General features: G+C 42.5%; 2 protein-coding genes across 6 annotated transcripts; one reads left to right on the top strand and one right to left on the bottom strand.

Moving 5' to 3' along the window:
- The first annotated feature begins 329 nt into the window (after nucleotides 1-329).
- RTF2 (replication termination factor 2) lies at nucleotides 330-23,554 on the top strand. The gene is made up of 9 exons (XM_009093148.4): nucleotides 330-472; nucleotides 1,100-1,194; nucleotides 1,741-1,834; nucleotides 2,524-2,663; nucleotides 3,772-3,850; nucleotides 17,852-17,965; nucleotides 20,724-20,778; nucleotides 20,870-20,962; nucleotides 22,398-23,554. The coding sequence occupies exons 1-9, from the start codon at nucleotides 404-406 to the stop codon at nucleotides 22,580-22,582; spliced, it is 924 nt and encodes a 307-aa protein (XP_009091396.1). The 5' UTR covers nucleotides 330-403; the 3' UTR covers nucleotides 22,583-23,554.
- Nucleotides 6,540-17,841, bottom strand: LOC103818777 (beta-1,3-galactosyl-O-glycosyl-glycoprotein beta-1,6-N-acetylglucosaminyltransferase 7). 5 transcript variants are annotated; one of them, XM_050982025.1, is made up of 7 exons: nucleotides 13,902-17,841; nucleotides 11,128-11,431; nucleotides 10,541-10,641; nucleotides 9,737-9,843; nucleotides 8,813-8,946; nucleotides 8,303-8,398; nucleotides 6,540-7,559 (listed from the first exon to the last, which is right to left on the bottom strand). In XM_050982025.1, exons 4-7 carry the CDS (start codon nucleotides 9,817-9,819, stop codon nucleotides 7,333-7,335), a joined length of 540 nt encoding a protein of 179 aa, XP_050837982.1. In that variant the 5' UTR covers nucleotides 9,820-9,843; nucleotides 10,541-10,641; nucleotides 11,128-11,431; nucleotides 13,902-17,841; the 3' UTR covers nucleotides 6,540-7,332. The 5 variants fall into 5 exon arrangements, with proteins under 5 accessions (XP_050837982.1, XP_030087317.1, XP_018772958.2 ...); XM_030231457.2 differs by adding an exon at nucleotides 13,746-13,851 and having other exon boundaries at nucleotides 8,813-9,843; nucleotides 14,162-17,840; XM_018917413.3 differs by having other exon boundaries at nucleotides 8,813-9,843; nucleotides 13,902-17,840.
- Nucleotides 23,555-27,538: the final 3,984 nt, after the last annotated feature.

The raw sequence follows: 27,538 nt of genomic DNA, 5'->3' as shown, positions 1-27,538 counted from the left end.
CCTGTACCGCGGGGACAGTGCTGAGGGCGGGACGCGCCTCCTCAGCGCCCCCGCCAGCCCGCACCGCCTCGTTCGGCCGGAATTCCTCCCAAAATGGGTGGCCCGAGGGATTTCATCATATAAATAAAGGATAACCCTGCGGGAAAGGGGCGGGAAGGGCGCTGGGAACACCCCCCGTCCCCCCCCAGCGCTGAGTTGGTACGTTCCTCGCGCCCCTGGTCCCGGCGCGATGGGCTCGCCCGCCCCGCCCCGCCCGAGCGCCGAGACCTCGCCCCCAGCCGCCTGTTGCTAAGCAACACTGGACGCTGCTAGTGGTCGTTGCTAGGCAATAACGTCATCGGAGTGGGCCGGAAATGAAACGGCATACCCGGAAGTGCGCGAGGAAGGAGAACCCGGAAGCGCCATGGGATGCGATGGCGGCACCATTCCCAAGCGGCACGAGCTGGTCAAGGGGCCCCGCAAAGTCGAGAAGGTCCGGGAGGAGGATCCGTGAGGGCTGGAGGGCTGTGGGGACGGGGAGGCCCGGCCCGGGGCCCCTGCGTTAGCGTGGCGCTGGTGGCGGCTCAGGGCGGGGCCCTCTTTCCTGTGGGGGGGGTTGGAGGTGAAGTTCAGCAGTGCCGAGGGCTGGGGCCTGCGCTGGGGTCACACCAGCCCCGGGAGCGCTGCGGGCTGGGGAGGGAATGGAGAATTCCTGAGGAGCTGGGCAGGGGCTGAGTCTGGAGCAGAGGAGGCTCAGGGGGCCCTTGTGGCTCTGCCCAGCTCCTGCCAGGAGGGGACAGCCGGAGGGGTCGGGCTGTGCTCCAGGGAACAGGGACAGGAGCAGAGGGAACGGCCTCAGGCTGGGCCAGGGCAGCTCAGGGCGGGCACAGCAGGAATTTCCCCATGGAAAGGGGTCAGGGATTGCCCAGGGAGGTGCTGGAGAACTGAGCAGGAATTTTGCTCAAATCTTTGGCTGAAGTTATTCTATGAATTAACTCGGAGTGCATGAAGTGGTTTTGGTAAGAAACCTGGGGTTTGAGGAATGCTTCAAGTATGAGCTGATTTTATGCTTAAATAATTTACAGATTTTTTTAAGTAATGAGTGTTTTTCTCCCTGCAGGTTGACAAAGTTGCTGAGTTGGTGGCCAGGTGGTTCTACTGTGCCCTGAGCCAGGAGAAGCTGCGCCGGCCCATCGTGGCCTGTGAGCTGGGCAGGTGGGAATGCTGCCATGGACACCTCAGGAGTTAAAAGAAAAATTATAAATTCTAAATACAAAATTAAATTATGTAAAATTAATTAAATTATGTTAAATTAATTTTATATGAAAATAGAAAACAATTAAAATTATAAATAAAAACATTAAATTAATTAAAATATATTAAAATTATTTGATATAAATTATAAAAGTATTCAATATTAAAATTAAATATTCAAATTATTCAATATAAATTATAAAATCAATTAAAATATAAATATAAAATTATAGATACAAAAGGAAATAATATAAAGTTAATTGAAATATATTAAAATCAAATTTAATGTAGTGTATTAAATATTCATTATATAATGTATTATAACATATTAGTATATTGAAATAGAGAAATTTATAATCAATTATATAATTTAATTTGATTAATCAATTAAACTTATAAATATAAAATTATAAATGCAAAATTAAATAATATAAAATTAATTAAAAGTATTAAAAGTACAAAGCATTAGGGGAACCCAGTATAACCACTGGGATTTTTCTGTTGCAGGCTGTACAACAAAGATGCCATCATTGAATATTTGTTGGACAAATCCCCTGATAAAACCCCCATGGAATCTGCATCCCATATCAAGAGCATTAAGGTAAAGAGCTTGTGTTTCATGTGAGAAGGTAAAACAAAGTGTTAAATTCATGAGTCCTGCTGTAACATCTCCATTTGCTTGGATTAAAGTGTTGGAACAACAAAACCAATGGCAGAAATGTTAAGGATTGTTTTCATGGCTCAGAAATCACGGGGAAAAAAGCTTAAGGTATCACAGAATTCCAGAATCCCTGGGTTGGAAGAGACTTTCCAGACCATCGAGTCCAGCCCAGCACCTCAGGCAGACCCTGGCACCCAGTGCCACATCCAGGGATGGGGACTCCACCACCTCCCTGGGCAGCCATTCCAGAACTTTCTCACCTTTCTGGAAGAAACCTTTTCCTAATATCCAACCTCAGCTTCCTTGGTGCAGCTGGAGGCTGTGTGCTCTGGTTGTGTCAGTGCCTGCAGACAGAGCCCAGCCCAGCTGAGCACAGGCACCTTTCAGGAGCTGTGAGAGTGATGGGGGCACCCCTGAGTCTCCTTTTCTCCAGGCTGAGCCCCCCCAGCTCCCTCAGGAGTTCCTCTCAGGGTCTGTGTGCCCAGCCCCTCTCCAGCCCCTCCATCTCCTTCCTAAATCAGGGGGCTCAGACCTGGGCACAGCACTCGAGGTGTGCCCTGGGCAGTGCCCAGCACAGGGCAGCAGTGACCTCCCTGTTCCTGATGTGGGTTTGTGTTTTTCCTTTGCAGAACGTGACAGAGCTGCAGCTGGTGGATAACCCAGCCTGGTGTGGGGACAAGGAGAGCATCAAGGGGGACAAGTACGATGACCTGCAGGCTGCACGCTTCATCTGCCCCGTGGTGGGGCTGGAGATGAATGGCAGGCACAGGTCAGGGCTCAGCAAGCTGCACTCAGAGCAGGGAACCTGCCTGGGCAATGGAAATCAGGAGCTAAGCCAGGGCTGGGGGGGAGTATCTGCCTGGCTGACAGCTTTCAGCCTTGAACTTTCAGAGTTCAAGAGGCTTCTGGGTGTCCTTTCATGGTATGTTTAAGAGGAAAGATAAAGGTTAACTTTTTCCTGAATAAATTGAGATGTGTAATGAAGGAGTAGGGGCAATGTTGGCAGGAAAAAGTGCCTAAAGATTGTGTGGGGGCTGAAGCACAGGAGGTGGGATGTGACTTCCCTTGGAGTCACATCAAGCAGTTGGAATCCTTGATTGATTTGGGTTGGGAGGGACCTTAAAGCTCTTCCAGTGCCACCCCTGCCATGGGCAAGGACACCTTCCAATGGCCCACATCTAGCCTGGCCTTGGGCACTGCCAGGGATCCAGGGGCAGCCACAGCTGCTCTGGGCAAGAATATTCCTGCCCAATATCCCACCATCCCTGCCCTCTGGCAGTTTGGAGCCATTCCCTGTGTGCTGTCCCTCCAGCCCTTGTCCAAACTCTCTCTCCATCTTTCCTGCAGCTCCTTCAGGCCCTGTGAGGTCCCACTGAGCTCACCCCAGAGCTTCTCCTGTCCAGGTGAACAATCCCAGCTCTGCCAGCCTTTCCTCCCATTCTGTCTCTCCCTGTGTTAGGATCAGACTGGAGATGGAGTCCCTGTCCCAGCCCTGCAGTAAATCTGTATTTTACTGCTCTGGGACAGGGGATTTCCTCACAGCCTGGTTTGGGCAGAGCAGCGACTTCTTTGTCACCTGAGGGATGAGAAGAGGAGGAGTTCACAGTTAATGGTTGCAATTAATTCCTCCAGAGAGGGATTAGCCAGGAGATACTCAAGATAAAAAACCAAAATACCTATTGGGGTTTAATGCAGCCAATACTTTTCATTCATTTTTTACATTGTGCAAGTTAATAATAAATTAATTGCCCATTTAACTGTGCTGAGAGTTTGATTAGGTGCAAAAACTTGCAAAGAAGGTGGGCTGTGACCTGCCAGCACTGCACAGATCTCTCTTAGTTTTCTTAAAATTATTGTGTATTGTCTTTTCTTGGAAGGTTTTGCTTCCTGAGAAACTGTGGCTGTGTGTTCTCTGAGCGTGCTCTCAAGGAAATTAAAGCAGAAGTTTGTCACAAGGTGAGTTTTTCCAGCTGTGGAAGCAGCTGGGCCATGTGTGTGTTTATACAATTGCATTTGCTGCTCTAAAAAGGGAGCTTTTAGTCTCAGCATGCAAATTGAAATGGAACCTGTGAAAGTTCTGTTCTATGATGGCCTCAAGTATTTCTTCATGGCCTATTTAATTAAAAAAATTATTCTAAATAATTATAAAAATTAGTATTTTTGTTCTCAGAGTTTGATTTTGCAGCAACTACTTTTCTCCCAATATTTGGTACTAATTTCAGTTTTTAAAGGGTGATTGGTTTGGTTCTGGGGGTTTTGTTTGCTAATTTTTTCTTCCTGAATGCACATGGCTTGTGTTTTATCAGTACCTGTTCTGTGGTTAAACTGGTTGTATTTTCAGGTTATGTTTTGTATTTTTGAAGGACATTGGGCTTTGCTTTTTTTTATTTTTGGGTGAGGCCAACTTTGTAGAATTTTCAGCAGTTCTGTAAATTATTGTAGAAAATACTGACCTAATTTCACATAGCTGATCTCATTGTAAAGGTTCTTTTGTAGCTAAGGACAATGATAAAATGAGCAAATACCCCTTTTTCCTATCACTACTTTCATTATCAGCAAGATTTGTGGTGAGAGTTGCCCCACTTGGGCAGTTGTTTAATTTCTGTGAACACCCTGATATTGGATAAAATATGGAGTATATTCATATTAAACAAGACCTGAGAAGGAAACACTTCTGTCTTGGTAAGTTGTTGAATATTGTAAGGTTTAATCTCACACTGCTGCTTTCAGTGCTCATTTTGTTCTGTCCTAATGGCTTTATTTCCTCTTGACAGATGTTCATTTATTTTTAATGAGGTTTTTTTGTTTGCATCTAAATTTTTGTTGATGTATGGGCGTAACCAGAGCATAAAATGCAGGAATGAGATGTTTTGTCCATGGTTTGGCCAGTCTGATCATTTTATAAAAGCCAAATGAATCTCACCTATTTTCCCTGGCTTTTTTTCAGTCACGAGTGTTTAGCATGCAGCTGGAAATTCTTCATAATATTCAGAAAGATTCTTCTAGAAACAATTAAATGGATATAATATTTAGTGTCTCATCCTCTCAGGGCTGGGTTTTGGTGCACAAAGACAATGGTAACCAGCTGAGAGAGCACCCTGAGTAAGGTCAAAGAGTGATTTGGCAGATTTTGGGTGTGTCCTGCTGCTGTTCCCCTTCAGAATCAAGAAGAGGAGTAGAACTCTTCTCAACAGGAGCAGAGGGAAGAGGTTGCTGTGCTTTGTGGTATCTCACAGTTTGTTTATGTCCAAAGCACTAATTAGCAGCTTTAGAAATTATGCTTTAATTTGGAAGCTGACTCTCTGAGAAGTTCCTATGGATGTAAAACATGCTCAAAGTGGTGAGGGGACAGGGTGGAGGTCATGGGATTGGTGCTGGAAGTCCTTCTGGGGGTCACTTTGAAAGTTAAGGACAAGATTACATTTGAAATGTACTTTCTTGGATCACTTCAAAGTTTGTTTTGGACTTGTTTTCAGAGTCAAGTAAGCACAGACTTGAACTAGTGCCCTAACTATTAAGCTCTGTGGCATAACAAACACTTAACCCTGGGTTTAATTTAGATATGAAGCTTTCTGAAAAAGAATTTATGCCCGTGGCTGTCAGATCCAGAGCTGGGTGTGCAGCAGTGGTTCCAGGCTCACTTTGGCACTTTCTGCTCTTAGGACACCAAATTAACCAATATTTGCTGAGGTCTGATTGAGCAACTCTTAACATAATAACACAGAATTCAGGAAGGCTTTTCATGTGTGTTTCAAGGTGATGTGGTCATGGTAATCACAATAATGAATTGAATACTGTTTCTTATTACTTGAGAATGGTTTGATGATGATTTTCCTAAAATTTCATTTCAAATCCAAACTCCTTTAAGCAAAGAAGGTCATGCTGCAAAGATATTCCTAGGCTGACATGGTCAAGTCGTACCAAAATTGTATTTTTAGAGGCCTTTTTGTGCAGGTTTTTTGCCTGGTTCAATTTCTGCAAAAGGAGCCCATGATATACAGTGCCTGGCTATTGAACTTTTCATTTTAATTCAGTTTGGAAGTGATGCACAGCAATTGTTCTGTGTGGTGGTGCCAGGGGTGAAAGCTGGAGACTGGACTGGCTGCAGTGTTGGCAGTAAGGAATGCTCCTTTCCCATTTTAAAAGACATCATGGAGAGAAATTAATTATGAATATTGCTATGATTACTAGATGCCAGACACCCATTAGCTTCAATAATGGTTTGGAGAGAGACTCTCAACAAGCTCAGCATGAACAGTGCCTGGCTTTTGTTTGCCTTTTCTTTTTTAGCTCTATTTCCCTCCATAAAAAAAGTATCTCCAGCAATATTTAGCCACAGGGTAAGGCCTGGATTATCCATGAAACCGAGCACAGGCCTTTGGGTTGAGTTTGTAAATAAATAGGGACCAGATGGCCTTTCTTTAGGTTAAAGTTCATTTGCAAGAAATGATGTTTCCAATAAACTTGTGTGGGAAAATGAGGAGTAAAGTTCCAGCAACTTGGGAATAAGTTTGGAACAAGGAACTTTCATGTCCTGTTGTTGGGTCATTTGATTTTTTTTGGGAAGAGGCTCAATCTGTAGCCAGTTTTCTTGTAAAAACTCAGGGATGTTTTGGGTGCATATTGAAGATTGCATCAAAGTTGCTCCTTTTAAAATTTATTTTTATTTATTTAATTAATTTTTATTCATAATTTGCAGTTTTTAATCAAGTGAGTTGTCCAGGTGTTACTGCACTTGCTGCAGGCTCTTTGCTTCTCTCAGTCAGGGACGGAAAAATGTTTGAAAAATGGCTTTTTGCTCAGTTTTCCTGTAATCCCTGGCCTCAAATCTTCCCTGTCTCCTTGCCCTAAACTCCTGCAGAGACTCAGAACAGAGACTTGGAGATAAATATGTGTTGCAGGATCCTTCTGTTATTAGGAGCAAAGCCTGGAAGGGCAGCAGTGATGTTGCCATGCTACAAAATGAAATTAGGGATGTGGCTGGCCATGGGAAACAAAAACAAACCCTCACCCCCCAGTGGCACGGGCTGTGTCACAAGCTGGTTGTCACTTATGTCCAAGCTCTGAAATTTTAGCATCAACTTGCTTATTCAAAACATTTCACGAGCCATTCAGTGACCATGACTTTAATTTGTTATTTCTCCGTATTTTATCTTTGTTCAGTCACCGCTTCCATTTTATTATTTTCATGCTTTGGCTGTGAACATGAGGAATATTGACTTTCCAGCTAAAGAAGTCACTTAATGGATGATGAAGTTCCCCCCTTGATTTCAGGCATTCTTTGGGAATGAACCCATTGCTACCAGAATAAATAAACTCCGATTATTTAGGGAGTGCAGGACCGTGCTTTACCCTCGATGCACAGAGTGAAGCTGTGGCTGTAAATATCCACATTTTCTGCTGTTTCCTGCCAGGATCTGCTGGGGAGGGGGCTGAGCTCAGCCATCCAGCTGCATGTTGAAGTGGCTGTGCTCCTGCAGGTGCCAGTGCTGCTCGATGGGCACCTGAGCCTGGCGCAGCACCTTGAGCCGCAGCCGCCGCTCCAGGCACTCCAGAGCCAGGGGGTTCCTGCCAGCCTCAAACTTGTTGGCAAACAGATGGGGGGACTCAATAATCCACTGCAGATCCCCCAGGCCATAAATGCAGATGTCTCTGACGTAATGACCTGCAGAGATCAATTGGAGAGGTGTGGCAGCAGCGGGAAGATGAACGGAGGCGTTTTTTTAAAAAGAGTTTTTCACCTTTGGATTTCTGCATAGAAATGGAGCTGGGGGATAATGCCACAATATTATAAAGACATTTAGAATGTTTATGTTTTACATTAATAGATGTTTGTTACCTCCAGCTGCTTCCCTGCCATGTTGCTCTGCTTAATAAAATCTTGTAGTTGGGCATCAGATGTTCTGAGCTCCTACTGGGATTCCCTGCTCAATCACACCCGGGCTCAGCTTGCACACTTGGGGATTTAAATTATTTCTGCATGCTCTCCATGTGGGCAGCACTATTCTTTCTTATTGTTGTTCAAACTGAAGGGATTGAAGCCAATGTTGATGAAAGTTCCTGACAAACATCCTTGTCAGGTAAAGCCCCTCCACTGAGAAGTGATCAGACAAATTAGTGCATTGGTAATTAGGGGCTGAAAGAAGGGTTGTCAGTGTATGGATACTGTGCTCATCTCAAAAGATATAAAATATGTAACTAATACATTAATATAACATATATCTCAAAAATCTCTTTAATTGGATATAGTGCAGCAATTTATAGGGTGCCTTGTTTTATTTAACGTTTCCAAAATAAATTATATATGACCACTGAGGCACATTTAATAGCTGCTTTAAATAATATGTAATCACCAATTAATGCTCACCAGTGAATCAAATTTAAGCTTATGATCAAAATTCACGTTACCTTTGCAGCCTTTGTGTGAGAGCCCTTCTTGATCTTTCCATTTAATGGCTCTTAGGTCTCCTTGCCAGCCTGCATTGGGTGTAGCCCCTGGAGCATCTGTCAAAACAAAAGGCTCTGATAAGATTCTTTTCTGGTTATTGCAGGGAAAATTTTCACTGCTGGACACTTCTTAACTGCAGTCACATTAAGTATTTATTTGCAGATATTTATGTCATAAGAACAGGTATCATTCTCAGTATTAGCACTTTTTAAAATTTCTTGAGAGCAAAAGCTTTCATGCAGCAAAAAACTTCTTTTTAACCAGAATTTTTCCAACTCCTGGTCTGCACTGAAGTAGCCATTTCCTGCAATCAAGCTTTGTTTCTCAGCCACCAGATGTGACTTTTCAAAGGGCAGCAGCAAAGCTGAAAAAATGACTTTATTTCTGCATTTCAGAGCTGTTCAGCTCCCAGCTCACAGCCTCTCCCTGCCCTGCTGGGCTTATTTGTGGCAGAAATGGCCAACTCTTACCAGGTAAACGATTGAGGGTGACCCAGTAGTGCTCATCAGGGCTGTAGGTGTCCCTGGACCACTCCAGCAGAGCTTTAGCCCGGGCATCACTCAGTGTGAACTCCACAAAGCCCTTGGTGAGGACGTAATAGGCACTGCCAAAATAGATGGTCAGGTTATGTGGGGGCTGAGCTTTCCTGACCTTTGCTGGGTACACATATGGCACTCCAGAGTGCACGTACTCCCTGTAGCTGACCTCTGTCCTGTGCTTCACATGCAGGGGCTGCACTATCCCAGGAGTGATGTTTTTACCATTCCACTTACTTTTTATATATTGTATGATTTCTTTATTTGTTTTCAGGGGGTAATCTTGACCACACAGATTAATAACATAATTCCACTGAATTTTGGAGTTAACGAGGTCTCTCATGCAATTAATGTCAGCTTGTAATCTTGAAAACCCTGCATAAACAACGTGTTCTCTTTTGGAGGAAATAAAGATATTTTCAAAGCAGTTAACGATGTTCTGTACAGCAGTTTTGTAACCTCTGGGTGACTTTTCATCAATGTGGATGCAGTAAATATTCTGAGGCATATAAATAGCTCTTAGCAGCCTCACAAACATTTCCAGCTCCTTGTGAATTGTAATAATGTATGCCAAGGAGAAATTTCCTTCTTCCTCTGACAGTGGTCTGGTGATAAAATGCAGAGTCTTCAGGACTGTGGAGCAGCTGCAGGAAGTCTGAATACAGCTGAGGGCTTTGGGCTGGTAAAAGTTCTGGCAAAAGTTGCCAATTTTAAAGGCTGCAGGTTTCCCCACAAAAAGAGCTGAACAAAGTTCATCAGGGTAAAAACCACACTCTGCTCTTTTGACCCGGAATTTTTGGTCATCTGACTCGTCATAAAGTGGAACCTTTAGGTAAATGAAGGTGTAGATGAACATACAGACAGCAGCACACACTAAAAATCTTGATTTCTTTGCATGAAGTGGGTTCATCTTTTACTTCCAGCTCCTGTCTTCTTATCATAGTCCAGTTAAACACTCAGATCATCTGAAAGGAAAAGTGAGATAGAGGGAAAGAACCTGTTTATTTTTTTAAATAGATGCCATGTCAGTGCTGCATTTATAAATGTTGGGGTTACTACCAGGAGGAACTGTGTGCCCACACTGAGTGCACTCAGCCCTGGCCATGCAGAGCCACGAGGCAGGAATTTTGTCTTTCCAGGACAAAATGATCTCAGAATGATACAAAAGGACCCAGAATTGCTTTGAATTCTTCACTGCTTGGCCAAGGGGGCTCAGCCCCTCAGGTGGGAGATTGCTGAGCTCAGAGGTGAGCCCAGGGAAGAAGTGAGCTCTGAGTGCTCAGGAGCAGCTGCTGCTGAGATTTCCTCAAGGCCTGGGAAACTTGAAGTTCTGCCAGAGGATCAGAATTCAGTAAATTAAATCAACAGAAAATTTATTAAATAAACAGAAGGAAGAGGCTAAAATGTAATCCATGAAATACTCAGGGTTTTATCCTTATAAAGTCAGCTCATGTTTCTGACTTGGAGATTTTTTTTTTCCTCTGACATCTTTGTATTTGAGCTTTGGAAAACTGAACAAGGGGACAACATTCTTTTCTTATTTTTGGTATTTGTGCATACCCTGAGATAAGGACACAACTGCCAGTATTGGCATTCTGAGATAGCCAATTTTTTACAGCTGTATTAGCACAGGAGTTTTTCCATTGTGTTTTTTTTCCTTACCTTTGCCTTGTTGAACAGTCAGAAGAATGAGAGTGCAGCAGTCCTGAATCCCACAGCAATTACCTGAAGTCTTGATCCTTGAAGCAGTTGGTATCAAAATTCTAGAAAAAAATACCAAGGAGAAGGTGCATCAACTGCCATTAAGCTTAATAGTTAATTTTTAAAATATTTTCATTTTATTTTAAAGGTAATTAATTTTCTCTTCTTTCATTCAATGACTTTTTAAAACAAAATTTGAAATATTTTACATGTTGCAGCTCTCAAAATCATGAAGTATTTGGCTTTATACAGGAACAGAGAAAAATAGATTTTTATAAAGATAGTTTCTTTAGAAGAATGCTGCTGTGGTTAGATGGCTCGAGGTTTTCATTAGAAAGACGTGGAAAATACTTCTTTTTAATTAAAAAAATCAGCATCTCCCTTAAAAGCTTGAAAATAAAGAGGGCATTGTAGTTAAAACAGCAACAAGACATAAAATTCAAAAAGCATTAAGAAAATCTGGACCGAGGGAAGGGCTCCTCCATATTCCCACATTTTTAATCTTGTTAGGCTTTTGGGAAAGAATGTATTTATCTTTTGGTCCTTACTGGTATGCACTGGATTTCATGCTGGAGTGGTGCCTCCTTCCCCCTGAGCATTCCAGAGAGCAGAGCTGGCTGTTAGGTGCAGGGCTCCTCCATTTCCCTGGGATGTTCTTTAGGCAGCTCAAAGGAAAACAGGAGGCAATCAGCTCCCAGGAGAATATTTTTGCCTTGGAGCTCCTCAGGGATCCATTTACTGGGTAAACAACCTTGATGGAAGCCTTCCTTCCATCTGAGCAGAAAGCTGCAGCAAATCAAGTCCGTGGCAACCTTTGGATGCTGTGCAGAAGGCAGGAGAGCAGGGATGCCACTGCAAGGGGAAAAGCAGGATTTCTGCATTAAAAATGACATTAAATCCATCCCAGAGGGGTTTCTGTGAGGACCATGATGTTCATACCCAGGGGCTGGATTTGGGGAAAAACTGATTTCTGTGGAGCCCTAATTACACAATACTGCTTAAACTTGTGAAGAAGAAGGTAAAGAAGAAGGACCAGCTTCTGATCTAAAACTTCTATTTTCTTTATATATATTACCGTATTCTAAACCTTTAAATTTTCAGTTTTCTCCTCTGTGATATTACACACTTCTATTCAAACTACACACTTAGAATCTCAGTTCTATTATTTAATTTTGGAAGCTTTTTTTATGGCTTCAGGTTAAATGTAGTGTTCTCTTGGGGGTTAGTGTCTGATAGTACAGAAAGTTTAAAATTTTTAGCAACTAGGGTTCTAACAGAGCTGAACTTGGACAAACTCTTTATTCTGAGAGAATAACTGGCAGGAGGAACCTTGAGATTCCTTTGAATTAGTGAATGTCATGAGATCTCTGGGGTGTCACAGGGAAGGTTCATTCTCATTATAAGAATTACATTAGAAACAGCAGGCAGCTGTAAAAATATTTAAGATTTCATACCTGATTAAATAGAAAACATCTTAACACCAAGATTGTGGGTTCAGTCCCTGTACAGATCATTTACTTGGGGGTTGAACTCAGTGATCCTTGTGGGTCCATTCCAACTTGGAATATTCTCTGTACCTTGGAATATTCTCTGTGTCCAGAATGAGGGTGCTTGGCAGTTTTTTTCCCCTAAATATATTTTGGACAGGTTGCAAAGTGTAGTTCCAAGGAGCCAAGCTGCTTGTTTCATAAACCTGAATTTTTATTACCCTTCAAGTAATAGCTTCTGGGGCTGTTTCAGGCTGTTAAGTGCTTACCATGGATTTTTTCCTACTGGACTGTGTGACATCTAGAAACTGTATTTTTATGGCAGCATAAAAGTACACAAACAGCCCATAATCAGGTAAGAGGCAGCAATTCCTCTCCAGTGTTAACATGTTTATGGGGAACTGCAGGAACAGAATTTGGCATCTTTCAGCCCTGGGAGGATATGATGGTATGAAAGCTTCTTGGTACCAGATTTAGAGCTGGAATTGCAGCTGTCAGTGTCACTGGATATGAAATTTGTTGTTCAGCAGGATCCTTTCAGCCCTGTCTGCTGGAAGGATTTTTATCCCAAATTTCCTGCTGCCCTTGAGGAGCAAGAGATCCCGTTGGGAATGTCCACTGTCCGTAGTGACCCTGCTGGGGCTGTCTTGCCCTTGAGTCTTATTATGTAAGAGTGCCATGACAAGTGTGTTCTGTTAGCAGAATGTCTCTGAAACTCAGCATTTCTTACCTTGTGCACAGATTTTCTAAACCTGGAGGATGAAGTTGTATGAATTTTTAAAACTCCTGTGAGTAGCCTGTGACATTCTTGGAATAAAGGAAAAAAAAAGCAGGGATTTTCAAGCACCTTTGTGGATGCTTTTAAGGACATTGCTTAACAGAAAATTGTTGTAAGCCTAAGATACTCCATCTCAATTAACAAAGTAAACTCTAGAGGAAAGGGGAATTATGATGGTGCCTGGAAAAAGGCTGTGAAATGTCAGCTCAGCTCCCTGAGACCCCATTAGCACACACTGTGCCTTTTGCAGTAACATCTCCTTTTGCTTTTTGCCATTGCATTTAGGACTGCATCATTGCACCTCGAAACATTCTGTTTTCTCTGTGCTCTTTGCTTTTGCCTAACGTTAAAGTTTAGATCAAGTTTGCTTTGTATGACCTTGTAATTTAGTGAGACAAATGACTTGGGAATGCTTCAGCGTCTAATAAAATGCTGAAAATGCAATAAATAGTTATTTCAACTTTTTTATAGCTTTTTTTTTTCTTTGAAAGGTATTTACGCAGGCATTAATGTAGACATTTTATAAACAAGGGAAGACTACTTCAGTCCTTAAAAAACTGTTAAAATCGGTTTTTTTAAATGCTTTTTCCATTACTTTGGTTTTTGTTTAAAAGGGGGTCAGAACATGGAGTCTGTTTCTGGATTTTGAGATGCATTGAGTAAAAGCATTTCTCCATCAAACCCAGTTATTTAAATCATTATTTAAAAACACTGTGTAATTTGCATATACAGCAAATTTATGAAGTTTTAGTGTTCCTCTTTGCTATTTTTCCTCTTTTCCTGTTACGGTTTTTTTTCCCATTGTGTATTTGACCTCACAGTAATTTAAAACAAAAAAACAATGAAAGCTATTTAAACCCTTAAGTTCTAGAGCTGTAAAAAAAAGAAGTTGCATAAATACCGTGATTTTTATAGTACTAATGACCTCCATCCTTCTGTGCATCCGTCACAATGTAAAGGAAAGGAAATGCAAAGCTCAGCGCAGCGTTTTCTCAGTGAAACGACCACTTTAAAAAGGAAAAAGCAAGAAGCCGCGATGTCAGCGATGCAGCCTTACCTGGTCCAGGAGACGGCAGCATAATAATAATAATAATAATAATAATAATAATAACAACAAAGATGATTTGGGGCTCATTGTCCTTCAGCAGGGCCGGCGGCGCTGCCGCCGTTAACCATTAACGGAGCGCTCCATCCCGCAGCGCTGTCCGGGCAGCGCTCTCTGCCTTCCCTGCCTGGCACCGGGGCTGGCACCGCCCGCCTGCCCAGCGAGGGGTCCCCAGGAGCAGCAACAACGCTGTGTATGCCCCCCAATCTCACCTGAACCCCCCAGCTGCAGCACTGAGAGCACTGAGAGCACTTGGGACCTGCCTCCTCCTCCTCCTCCTCCTCTTCCTCCTCCTCCTCCTCCTCCCCCTGCCCTTAACTGTTCGCCTGCCGAAACTTTCCAGTTCCAGCAGGGAATTGCTGCTGCCGGGCATTTCCATGGCTGGAAGCTGGAAAGAGAATAAATCTTGAAAAGGATCTCTCTTGAAAAGAGAAAGATCTCCTGGAAGCACAGAGCTCACTTGGGATAAGCAGTTTAGCAGAAACTACAAAGAATGAAGGTGTAAGTTAGTTAGCTAAAGAATTCAATGTGAGTGCCTCTTATAACTGTAACAACCTCTGCAACACGGGGATGAGCCCTGAGTGGGCTGAGGAGATAAGAAAAACGGGGTTTGAACGGAACTGCTCCCACTTCTGCAAAACAGGGTCTGGCCCTGGTGGGTAAGGAGGAGGTTTGAGTGTGAGTGCTGTGTCTGAATGCTTCTGTGAGCAAAGGACCAGCCCTGCTGCGCCAGGAAAATAAGAAGAGCTGATACAAAAGGCTAGAAAAACAGATTGGTAATGGATAGGAAACAGAAGGACATCATAGTTATAAATCACAGCTATAAACAGAATGTAAATCTTGTAGCAGTAAAGTGAGGCGTGTGTGATAAATATGTGTGGGAGAACAGTGCCGTGTTTGGAACCCTGAGATAAAGAAACCACAGGTTCTGTAAGACCCCAGCCCTTCAAACTCTAACTTTCAGATTAGCAAACAAACAAGGGCAGGCACCAGAATTGTGGAATTGTAAAAGTCTGTGTGAAATGAACCCCAGGCAGAAATGCACAGGAGGTGTTAACCCTACGTGTCCTCTGGTGCCAGGAAGGTGTGCTGTGCTCTACAGTACCTGCTGTGGAGCAGATTGCTTTGAAGCATCCTTCACACACCCCATGTTTGCTATTACAGCCTTTTAAAGGTTCTTTAATAAGTGGAAAGTTGAGTTTAAATGTGCTGGGATTGGGAGGGAACATCCTGATAAAAATAGCATGGTGATCAGAAATAAACAAAAAACCTCAAAGTAAGTTAAGGCACAGCTGCAGGTATGCCAGGTACAAAATTATCACTGAATTTATGAGAAACTCTGTAAATTGAGGCTTTGTCTTGAACTGGTTTGGAAGTAGATGCTGCAGCTCCTGAGTGGAAGTTCACATTCTGTGAATCACTAGGTGGGAAATTTCCACTGCTCCCAAGTTGTCCTTTACTCCCTGACCCATTGCATGTCTGGGTTGGGTGACAGTGTAAAAAAAACATGTTCAACAAATCTTGCACTCCTGAACTTTTAATGGCTAAACCTCTGGAAAATTCTCTCTCTTAAAACAAGTTTTAGTTAAATGTGGCAAGCAAGAATAATCTTTGATACATGAGCTTGTGTGGGAGATGAACAGTGAGATGATCAATCCTCTTCCTCAATGTCCCTATTTAAAGAGAGACAGTCATGTTGTGGCCATCCTGTCCTATTTCCTGGTGGGAATTGTGCATTTCCTGGTGGTGGTCATGTTCAGGAGAACTGCAGGAATTCACTGTTAAAATGTGGGAAAGAGCCTTCAGGTTTCTCTGAAGATGCCAGACTGTAACCCTGGTGTAAATATTTACATATGAAAACATAGTTGCCTTTTGCTTATTTGTGTTACATTCAGACTGGAGTAGTCATGCAAAGAACTACATTTTAGATGCTATAAAAAAATAAATGTGTCCATGCAGTTTACAGCAAGAAATAATGTACAACTTTTTTCTTAGGCAGCTGAAACTGTAAACTCTGGAATTCAGGAAGTCATCTTAAATTACTAGTTCATTACTACTTGAAAAATCCTGTATTTTATACTTTAAGAAAGATGAAAACTATGTCAGGTAGGAATGTCCTCTATTCAAGGTGCTGAGAACTACAGCAAGTACCTTCATCTGCATTTAAAGATAAACAAGGTACAGCAGAGGAGACCCTGTGATATCATCAAAGAAACATCTGCCTCAAGACCTTAATTAATCTGAAGGAAGAAAGATCTGAATTTGCAGAACTGAAACTTCTTTCTGCTTTTTATCTCATTAAGATGTTTGGAAGGGTATTGTCTCTGACATAATCCAATGTTGTCATGGCAAAAATTTTTTTTCAGGGAGTGGAAAGAACGCTGTCTTCATTTCCTTGTTTCTTGTAAATACTTTTCAGTTTTGAACAATTCTGCCTGTGTTTTCCAGATGGGAACCTGGATTTGCTTGCTCTTTTAAAATGCAATATTTAATGAACTTAGAGTCTGCTGAAAAAATATGTTTGAAAAATGCTGTGTTAGGAAACAGCCTAGGAAAGAAATTGTGGGGCTTCTATAAAGGAATTTGTGGGGCTTCTTTAGAACCAAGTCAGCTGCCAGCTCCTGCCTCAGAATGAAGACTGAAATTCTTGATTTTGACTTTCAATTTCTTCAGTTCTTGATCTGACTTTCAATTTTCTCAATCAATTTCTTGATTTTGGACTGAAATTCTTGATTTTTTTCTTCTCACTCCCAAGTGTGAGATCACACCAGGCTGGGATTTCTCCTTGAGTAGAACTGGAGAAATATGGGCTATTCCCCCATTTCTTGGGTGTGACTTTCCCTCTTGCTGCCTGCTGTGCCTCTCTCTAAGCCCTGTTTCTCCTCTCAATCTCAGGTTCGTTTTTGGAGCTGTGCTCAGCACCTGGGCAAAGTCCTGCCCATATGTCCTTTCATTTGTTTAATTCCTACTGCAAATACAGGAGTAACCTTTCTAAACCTTCGTTTAGAAAAAGAAGAGTAATGGCAGAGGCAGGATTATAAATTAATCTTGCAGATTAATAGAAAGCTTCTGCATTTAACAAAATAACAAAAAAAAAAAAAAAACAAACCAAAACCAACTAACCAAACAAAAAACAAAACAAGAACAAACAAAACCCAAAACAACAACAACAACAAAAACCCAACCAAAACAAACCAAAAAAAAAAAGCAAATTGAGATCTTAGACAAGAAAACATCATGGTCAATGGGCTGGTACATCAAATGACTGCAAATGTGCACAGGAAAACATCTGTGCCTTCAACCATGAAACATGGGGAGGTACACAGAGCACATTACAGCCATTATCCAGATTAATTTATGAAAGTAGTTGGAAACTTGGGAGTGTTTGATAAATCAGATAAGGGTATGGTCTCTGTGATACAATCCAGTGAGGCAGCAAGGCAAGGGGAATGAATTATTCTGCTTTTACGACTCCTTTTTATTCCCACAGTAAAATAAAAATAAGCAAAACAAACAAACAAAAAAACCCTTCATGTTTTCCTGTCTACCAGTTTAAGAGAAAAATTTGCTGTCTGTTCCACATGTGGATGAATAACACCTTGGCTCCCATCAGTTGTAGTTTCTTGTCTCACTAAGGTGAAAGACAAATTCAAGAGCAGAATGGCATGCAGGTCTTAATCAAATGCATTCATAACTAAAAATCAGAAAGTACTTTTAGGTTTTAGCCATGGGGTTCAGTAAATTGAGTGGATTCTAATTAGGAATACTTTTAAGTACGTTTGTGCCAGCAAAACAAGGAAACCATGAAAAGAAAACACAAATAAAAGAATTAGTTCAGAGTGTTGTTTATAGGAGACAGAAAATGAAATATGCAATTTTGTCCTTTCTTTTCTTTCATGAAGTGTGGTGTTCCCTTTCAAGAGGAAGACGTGATTGTCCTTAATGGTAATAAAGAGGATGTGGAAATTCTGAAGAAAAGGATGGAGGAAAGAAGACTTAAAAGTAAATTGGAAAAGGTGAGATTTTTATCCGTTATTTATTACAAAATTGGAAGAATTCTTGTCTGCAATGAATCTGCTCTTAGATTTGCTGATTTTTATAAAGATGGAGGAATTTACTCCATGAGCTGTGCTGTATTTAAACATTGCTTTGAAAAGCAGTGGGGGTTTTTGTGTGTATTTGGCCAATAACATCTTGAAGTTGTACATCCTAAACTTTCTCCTGACCAGCAGGAAGTGCCTTGTGCACTCAGAATGGGTAAAATGGAACAATATTTTGTGGTTTTCTTGAAATGAATCCATGCTAGTAATGAGCTACATCATCCCTGTATGTCTTGTGGCAGTTCCTGATGACAGCATCAGTGTTTTGATGGTATAAATGAGATGGATTTTATTGGCCTCTGTCAGAAACAGGATGTTGGGGTCTGTGCATTCCTGGGTGGTGCTGTAAGAGTGTGGAAGTTGATCATGGTTTGTGGTTGTCCCAGTCCTCAGCAGTCACTGCTCCTCTAATTCCCACCATGCTGTTGAGGCCTTTGCATTTTTATGCCTGCCCAGGTGAAATGCAGTGGAAATGAAATCCTTGCAGCTCTGCCCTGTGAGCTGGGAGCTGTTCTGTGCTGCTGAGCTGTCGAATGACACTTCTGCATTTGGGAATATTGTCAGCACTGCTGTTTTGCCCTGAGCTCCCTGGAGGATTCCAAACCAAGCAAATCTTTAGTGCTGACTCAGTTCAGGGTGCTCAGATTTAGCTGGATCTCAGGAACATAAATCATAAATCATAAATCTGATGCTTTCAGCCTCTGAGACTTGAGATGGAGGTTTCATCCCTTGATTTTGCCATGCAAATATTTCCCTGGTTTGTTTTCAAACAAATGCTTGTTTACTTGCTGGGGAGCATATGATTCCTTCTCATCACAGGGGCTTTATTCATCTGTGCCAGTGCAGCATCACTGGGCCTGGGCAATACATCAAAAGGATGCTTTTCCATAAAAATCCTGCTGGTCTGTTTCCTGTTTTTCATAGTCTCTGCATCTCATGTCTGATGACTTCTGGCATAAGAGTGATCATCTCATGGTGTCTGTTCAGAAGGTTTTTTCTTTTTTCCCCCTCAGTACTTGGTAGTTAAAAGTTTGGGGTAAAAAATAAATGCATAATTTGTTGCTAGACTGTTGCAGATCTCAGCAGATGAGAGAGTGGTTGGTTGCACTTGGTTTTCTTTAGAAGCAGAGCTCTAACAAAGCACCTGAAGCTTTGGAGCAAATAATTTTGAATAATCTGGAGAGTGTTGCTGCCCACAATTTCTGCCCAGCTAAGTGCCTGAGTGTGCAGGGCAGTTGTGGCTTCAGGGTGACAGCACAAAAGGACACCGTGCCCTGCTCCTGGGGCTCTGAGGGCTCTGGGGGAAGATGCAAATGGGATTTGTTTGGTTAGTGGAGAATTACAGGATAGGATTTGCAAATCTCAGCCTCAAGTGGTGACCTTGGTGCCCCAGCTGCTCCCTGCAGCTGGAACAGCTCTGCTGACCCTGCACATCTGAGGCCAGTGGCAGCACAGTTCCCACTTTCCTGGCACTGTTATCCAGATTTCCTCCTCCCTTCCTTCAGTGGACCTGCTGTGTTTGGGGCAGGAAGCACAAACCCCTTTTCTTTATCCTCATGAGACAAAAGCTCAGGATAAAAAACGATTCAAGCTCAGCTGTCACTGTGCCCATACTGAAATCTCTCCAGTCTGTATCTGCTTAGTGAATTTATGCATCCATGGAGTTGCAAACATCTGGGAAATGACTTTGCTTTGGAAATCCACCCCTAGACAAGGTGGGAATCCCGTGCACTGGGGTTTTCCAGGGCAGAATGGACAGGACCTGGTCTGTGGAAGGTTGGATGGGATGAGCTTTAGGGTCCTTCCCACCCCAACCACTCCTTGGACCTGACTCCAGCAGAGCCCTGATCCTCTGCCACCCCCTCCTGGGTCAGCTCTGCAGCAACATTTGCTGTGGCATTTTTTCCTCTGCTTGACAGCAGGGGTTCTCCTGAGCTTTAGAACAGAATGAAATATATTTATTTTCTTTGAGTTTGTGCAGCTGTCTTACAACATGTTCACAATTCAGAATGTGTCCAGTGAGAATAATGCTAATGACTGTTATAATGCATCTTTCTTTTTATGTAATCAAAGCCAGTAATAGGATTCTTCTTGTTTTTTTCTGTTTCTTAATCTGTACAAACATAAATTAATCTGGAAAATCTGCTGCACAGATGCTTTTTAAAAAGTTAGGTTAACTGTTTGCATCTTTTCTTCCCAAGCAATCCTGCAGCAGAAGGTTCAGTTATTGGCAGGTACCCAGGAGGGATTTTTTTATGGACTAAACAAAATTGAGTGGATACAAGATTCCAGATTCTTCTGACATTTTTATTGAAAAAATCTTTATTTATTACAATTAATTGTGTCTTATAAATGTTGTGCAATTTATTGTGCTGCTGGGTGGGTTCAGATGATCAGTTAATGAGAATAACACACCCCCCTTTCAAAGTATGCAAACCAAAATATTAAATCCAGACAAATCCAATTTTGTCCTGCATAGTTTTCTTTAATGTAACTGCAGGGTTCTCAAGATTATTACTTTTTCCATGTAGAAATAATACAAAAAATGTGGAAGGAAGAGTTCTACTGGGTAAGAAATAAAAATGCACTGAATTCAGTTGTGTGTCTATCAAGTTCAAGTTGGGAGTTTTATCTCCTTTCAGTCTGTCACAGATTTCTGCTTGTGTTGTTTCAGAAATCGAAGAAAGGCAAGACAGCAGCAGCAGCTTCTCAGCAAGAGCCCTCTGCAGGTAATACTCTCCAAATTTTGTGTCACCTTCTGAGTCTTGAAGCTGTCAGGATTTCTTTTTTCTGTTTTTTAAAATTTATTTGTATTTTTAGATTCTCCAGGTCCTTCAAAAGCTAAGAGTGGAAAAGATTGTGTCAATTCCAGCTCTGGGGAAAACAGGCAGATAATCTTCACCAAAAGTTCAGGTTGGTGGTTGATCCTGATGTGAAAGTGAGACCAGATTTGCTTGTTTGTGTCATTCTGATATTGCTTTAGGTGGGAACCTGACTTCATGAGATGAGAGATTCCTATTTACATACTCATGGGTTTGCTGTGTCTGTTTTCCTGGCTGTGATGTAGTGCAGGAGAATTTGCAGTTTCCTGATGTACAGTTGATCAAAAACCATGTTATGGCATTTTATTTGGATGAATTTGGTTAAAAACCCCTGATTAATTAACTTTTAATCCTCTGTTTTACCTGCTGATTTGCTGTGTGTCCTTGGGAACACTGGAATAGAACTTGAGGATGAACTGATGAACCTGCAGCAGCCTTAAATCCAAAGAATGGTGCCTTCTCTTCATTTAATTATTTAATTATTCTGCTCTTTACTGTCCCCAGACTGATGTTTTCAAACAGAATGGGTGCATTTTTAAACTCAGTCTGAGGTTTCTGTGGGAAGAATTAAACCCTGCACCTTAAAAAATCAGAATAATTGGAAGATTGTGGGAATGATGATCTGAGATAAACTGGGGGAAGCTGAAATTCCATCTGCAATGCCTGACCTGCCCTCTACTGTCTGCTTTTATACAGGAGAGACTTTTCAAAATATCTCATCCCAGATGATGAGAATTGCTCCTGGATGTTGAGCAACCTCGTAATTCTAATAATAGAAATGAATTTTTTATTTTCTGAGGGTGTAAAAAAAGTGCTTTTTGAAACTGTTTCTGTTGGGGTTGCACACCAAATTCTGTGAGGATTTAGGGTTGCACACACAATTTTGGGCTTGCACACCCAATTGTTGGGATCCCTGTGCCTGAGTTTGACTCAGGATGTTGAATTTCTGCATTCATTTCTCTGCAGCAGAGACTTGGCTTTTTCAAACTCCGTCCTGCAACTTGGGAGATGAAATAGTAAAAGAAAAAAGGATTTTTATGTAGCAGTAGATAAAACAAACTGAGAAAAATGGTATCAGGAACAGAGGATGGGCCCTTCCCCACTGCAGAGCATTGTTGTTGGTCATAACTTTGCAAAGAATGAAGGGAGCAGAGGGATTCCCTGGGGAAAGGTGTGGCACAAGTTCAGTTTTTGGCATTTGGGAGCTGATTTCCAAACAATACTGCAGCTGCTGGGGGCTTTCATGTTGCTAAAGAGCAGAGCTCATCAGCCATTTTTCACTTGGAGGAATGAATGTTGTCAGTACTGAATTGCAGTGCAAGAGATTTGCAGAATTCCTCTCTCAAGATTTCTAAATGTATTTTGAGTGTGAATTCTAAAAGCTGTAGCATCCAGTTATGGGAGATATTTATGAGAGAGCTGAAAAATGCATATATTTTAATTTTCAAACACTGTTTTTCATCTTTATTTACCTACCTTTGTCCATTGTAAGCTGTCATGCTCATTCTGTTCCTTTTTCCCCTCAGAGAATGGAAACCCATCAGTCCCAGGAAAAGTCAATAAAGCTCCTTCCACCAGCACCAAGAGATCCATTGCAGACAGCGAGGACAAGTCTGAGGCTTACAAATCTATTTTTACAACTCACAGCTCAGCCAAACGTTCCAAGGAGGAGTGTTCCAACTGGGTTACTCACACAGCTTACTATTTCTGAAACAATGAGGAGCACCCACAGCTCCTTCCCTCCCCGTGGCTCCCCTGTCCAGCTCTGCTGCAGAGCTTTGTGCTGCCCTGCTCCTGGCTGCAGTTCCTGTTTGTAAGTTGGTTATAAACCTGGTCATAGCTGGAGAGCCTCTGTCAGCTGCAGCTTCTGGTAAATAAGAAGCAGACCAGCAGAATCCATGTTGTAGCAGCAGATTTCATTCTGAAATGTTGGAATTTTTGCACAAAATTCTCCTTTTCTCCTCCTCAGTCACGGTGTCCTCAGGAGGAGAGAAGTTCTTGCTCTCCTCCTCTGTTGATTTGTGCCACAAAATAATTGTGTAATTACAGTTTTCAGTGTATTACTGCAGAATTCAACCCCTCTGTAACTTTTTGACAGCAAAAAGAGAAATAGCCTTTTTTTTTTTTTTTTTGTCAAGCTAACTGGGTCCTCAGTAGAACTCTGTATTTCTAAAAGGTTCTGTAGGTATTTCCAAATAATTTAATTTGACAGAGTAGATGAGAGCACAGTCACGAAAATGTTTGTGCAACATCCTTGTCCATGTTGTATTCTGTTTGTAGCAGCAGAACATCCCCTTGGTAATGGCTGGATCCCATCATACCCACGTGGAATGACCAGAGGGAAGGCTGCAACTTTTTCACTTTCCTCTCTCCCTCTTTTAAAATTGAAATCTGCTTTTCTGATCTTGGCACAAACTAACCAGAATAGAAATGCAGAAAGTAGGAGGCTTTAAAAACCACTGCATGATGTTACCTTGTTACCTTTGTGTGTGAAAATGATTAATTATCCTTGTAATAGGATTTTAAAAGTGTCCCCATTTATAATTGGCAGTAGTTACCTGGAGATTCAAATGTTGATATTTGCATAGGTGGTCTCCATGATTCAAACAGCTTGAATGAAACTGCTGGGGTTTTATTATTCTTTTGATAGGTATAATTAAAAATTGGTTTGCTGTAGAATTTATATGGTGGTAAGAATTTTTTGTTTCCCAGAGGTGTGAGCACATCAAACAGTTTGAGGTTTGCTGGAGCTTCCAGGAAGCACTCAGGCACATTTTGTATGCATGGCTGGGGATCAGCTTTGTTCTCCTTGTTCTGTATTCTTTTCATTATGATCCTTTATTATTTGTTGCTTACAGATAATGAAATTTCTGCACCAAAGGTGTCCCATAGTAGGGCTTTTATTTGCAGTTTAATTCTGTTTGACAACACATGTTAAATCCTACTGGTGTTTTAGAGGACTGCACTTTTCTTCTACTTCCAGCAGTTATAAATCCTAAAGGGAATTATTTAATGCTTTTGATTTAGTTAATACTTTGCTAAAAAGACACAGAGAAACATAATATTCAGTGTACTTGTCTTTGTCAGTGGTAAATCAGGCAGAGGCCAAGCTGTTGGTCCCAGGTTTTCCTCCCCACTGGGCCATAAGAGTGATTCCTTTTTTCTTCTGATCTGCTCATCTATTAAAACAAATTCCTGCCTGATTCTTCCTGCACCCCTGGGTTCACCAGCTCATGCTCTGCCTCTCTGCCAGGGCTGTGTCCAATATTCCACCACCCCACCTTAAAAAAATTTATGGTTTGTGGAGGTGTTTGCAGTGGGGGCTTTTCCTTCCCTTGACAGAGCTCCAGCTGGGAAGGAATGTGATATATTGTTGGCATGTGGAATATGGTTGGAATATGAAATATGGTTGGAATATGAAATATTTCTGGCCTGTTCTTGCCACAGCTGGTGGCAGACAGGAGCCCAGAGTGCCACTTGTGCTGTTGGCAGCCCGGGATGGGCAGCGGGCACTGGAACGTTGACTTGGCAGTTTTTAATGGATTCAAGGGAATAGTTTGCTGCAGGATGTTTGCTTTGTTGTGGTTTGCTCTTTGTTGGAGAGGGCAATTTAATTTTCTTTTAATGTAGGTGAATTTGAATGCTGGTGAAAGTTGAAGACTGCAGAAGCCTTAGAATCTGGAATCTGTGTTTTTTGAGATGCCACATGAGTCTCTGGCAGCACTGCATCCATGGGGCAGTTCTGGGGAATTCATGGGACAGTTTTGTTTCCATGCTGCTCAAGCCTTGGCCTCTCTTCTGAAAAGCTCAAAAAAGGATCCAATTAGTGCCAGTTGTATAATTGGGGGCTGGTTTTGGTGTGGAATTTGGGGATTGGATTGAAATGCAGCAAATTCCTTCTCACCCTGGTGGTGAAAGCTGGCCCAGGTGTGCACAAGGGGAAGGGTCTGTGTCCTGAATCAGCATCCTGGAGCTCCCTGGCTGGCATGGGACAGGCTCAGTCCTTTCCACATTGCTGCCTCTGAATCCCAAAACCTGAGGGAGTTCCCACACCCAGCCCATCCTCAGTGGTCAGAGCTGCAGCTTCTTTTATTCTCCAGCTGCCACACCATGAGATCATCACATGCCACTCAAATTGGCCAAAAAAGCTGAAAATTTCCCCCAAAACATGATGCCTGCTAGATTAAAATATTTCTTACTAATGTCCTATTCTTAGCTGAACTGAACAAACAGAGTTGTCTGTGAGTGTCCTGCCTTGCTGGGAGCCCAGACCCCAGTGCAGTTGGGAGCTTTGGCTTCAGATCCAGACCCTGCCAAATAGTTTCTTGGTTGCATTTAAAAATAAAAAGGCTGTTTAGACATTACAATCCACAGAGGGTCTGAAATCAGCGTGGCCTAAGCTGAATACAAATCACAGACAAAAAGGGTTTTGTTGGGAGGGTCACAAATGGAACTGATTACTGCTAGACAGTGTGGATTTCCTTCTGGAGGATGGAGCTGATAGAATTCCTTCCTGACAGCTAGAAATTATAATTGAGTTGGGTTTTTTCTGTGCTTCAGACTTAACCAAGCTTCAAAATGAGTAAGAGGGATGGAATCCAAACCCATCTGCAGCTCTGCCTGTAAACCAGGATTTTAATCTGAATACCCATCCAAGAGCCCAGATCCTGGGGAGGTGCTGCAGCCAAAGTCAGAGCTGTGGCTTTGTCAAGCACTGAACTTCATGTGGATCCAAGTATCTCTTACAGGTCAGTGACAGAATTCAATTTACAGACTGACCACAGATCTCATTTGGGAGAGAACCGGTTTCGTTATGGCTTTGAGGAAAATGAAATTCTCTTTTGGAAATGTTTCCCTGCCAGCTCTTTGTGACACATCCAGCAGAGCCCAGGCTTTGTGTGGGATCCCTGAGAGGTTTTCTCAAACGTCAGGGGCTCACTGGTGGAGAAACCCCTTGGCCTGGCAGAAGTGTTCAGCTCTGACTGCACTGCTGCTTTTTCCACCCCGTTTTTCCCTTGTTTCCTCTCATTTGCCTCTTTCTTTCTGCTGCCTTCAGAAATTTCCTCAGTGATGGAGGAGGTCAGGGAACAGGGAATGATGAGGGTGATGATGCTCTGGTTTTTCAGCCCCTTTTGCTCTCTGGGAGCTGATCTGCATTTGTCCTGCAGCCAAGACTGGATAAATTTTCTCCTTGTTCCAGGTCATGTCTTAAATGTGACAGCAGCTGGGGTCAGGATACACTTGGAGTTGGTCACTCCTCCATCAGCAGGAATTTCCCCATGGAAAGGGGGCTCGGGCCTTGGAACTGCCCAGGGAGGTTTGGAGTGCCCATCCCTGGGGGTGTCCCAGGAATTCCTGGGGGTGACACTCAGAGCTCTGGGCTGGGGACAAGGTGGGGACCAGGCACAGCTGGGACTGCATGACCCTGGAGCTCTTTCCCAACAATTCTGTGGAGGGCTGGCCTGACTCTAAATTCTGTGTTGTTAGCCTAAAATAGAAACAATTTGACAGTGTAAGTTTTCCAAACAGTCATGAATATCACATTTTTGTGCCATGAGTTTCCTCCTCTGGTTTTTTTTTTTTTTTTTAATTAAAAGCAATTTATTTTAATTAAAATTCATTCCAAGGAATGCCTTGGTCTCAGTGATAAGTGAGGTTTGCCCTGTGCTGGCCAGGATGGGTGCAGCTTTCTACAACTTGCCTACAAAGCTAAAGAAATGCAAAGCAGCTTATTGCTCAATTCTGCTGACTTTAGCAACTGGGGAGGACAAATTAAAAAAAGAAAAAGGAGAATATCTAGTCTCAACCTGGGCATTTAATGGGTCCCAAAATGTGCTGAACTCTTTAGTCTAAATGGGCTCTTTAGTGTGGTGTCAAATAAGTTAAAAAGCGAGGGAGCTTTACAAAGCTGCCTTCATTGTTTAAACTTGTTTCGCTCATGTTAAGGCTAATGTACATTTATTCAGACTGACAAAGTGCTGAATTTACACAACAGGGATAGTAATAATTAGGTCAGATACTTTTCAAATGGCAGCAGGGGGGTGGGAATACTTGACTCTTTCATGCTTATGAATGGCAATGATTATTAGCGCTGGCCAGGCCAACCACAATACCTGCAAATGCTCCTCTCAGCCCTGGATTGCCCTGCACGGCCGGTGCCACCTCCCAGCTGCTCCCTGCCTGCTCCAGCTGCAGGCAGAACGTGCAGCTGCTGACAACGCGCCATTCCCAATGGCAGCACATGGAATTTTAGTGAGCCCGACTTTGAATCTGGGCTCCTCTTCACTGCTGGGATCTGCCTGGGACCAATAAATCATATTAACAAAATGGGAAAGTCAACGTTCAAACGGCATTGTCTGCTCGATTGGATGGAGCTGAGCTCTGATCTTTCACCTTAGGCTGCCCAGCTCTTGCACATGGATCGTGTTGCCCTTAACCATTCCCAGCGCTGTGTCCTGGGGGAGGTGAGGTGTCCACACCTCGCACCTTCCTCAGGTATTTGGTGCTGCTGACTCCTAGGACAGAACCCCGGCTTAGTCAGCCCGTGGAGCTCATCCAGCACAGCAGGATTTGTTTCTCCAAGAGCTTTTTTTTCCTTGTCTTTCCTAATATTTGAACAAGTGCTGTTGTTTCATTCGGTCCCGCCCGATCTGCTCGCATTTCAGTT

Source organism: Serinus canaria, chromosome 20, assembly GCF_022539315.1.
Source record: "Serinus canaria isolate serCan28SL12 chromosome 20, serCan2020, whole genome shotgun sequence".
NCBI classification, from domain to species: domain Eukaryota; kingdom Metazoa; phylum Chordata; class Aves; order Passeriformes; family Fringillidae; genus Serinus; species Serinus canaria.
Note: the sequence above shows the minus strand (reverse complement) of the source record. Positions and strands in the feature narration are given on the sequence as shown.

What these genes read in the sequence shown, in the direction of transcription:
- RTF2 (XM_009093148.4), top strand. Translation starts at nt 404, where the DNA reads ATGGGATGCGATGGCGGCACCATTCCCAAGCGGCACGAGCTGGTCAAG. An exon ending in CCCATATCAAGAGCATTAAG is followed by an intron (nt 1,835 to 2,523) that starts GTAAAGAGCTTG and finishes TTTCCTTTGCAG; the next exon opens with AACGTGACAGAGCTGCAGCT. An exon ending in GAGATGAATGGCAGGCACAG is followed by an intron (nt 2,664 to 3,771) that starts GTCAGGGCTCAG and finishes TTTTCTTGGAAG; the next exon opens with GTTTTGCTTCCTGAGAAACT.
- LOC103818777 (XM_018917413.3), bottom strand. Translation starts at nt 9,788, where the DNA reads ATGAACCCACTTCATGCAAAGAAATCAAGATTTTTAGTGTGTGCTGCT. An exon ending in CACCCTCAATCGTTTACCTG is followed by an intron (nt 8,399 to 8,812) that starts GTAAGAGTTGGC and finishes TTGTTTTGACAG; the next exon opens with ATGCTCCAGGGGCTACACCC. An exon ending in CTCACACAAAGGCTGCAAAG is followed by an intron (nt 7,560 to 8,302) that starts GTAACGTGAATT and finishes TGATCTCTGCAG; the next exon opens with GTCATTACGTCAGAGACATC.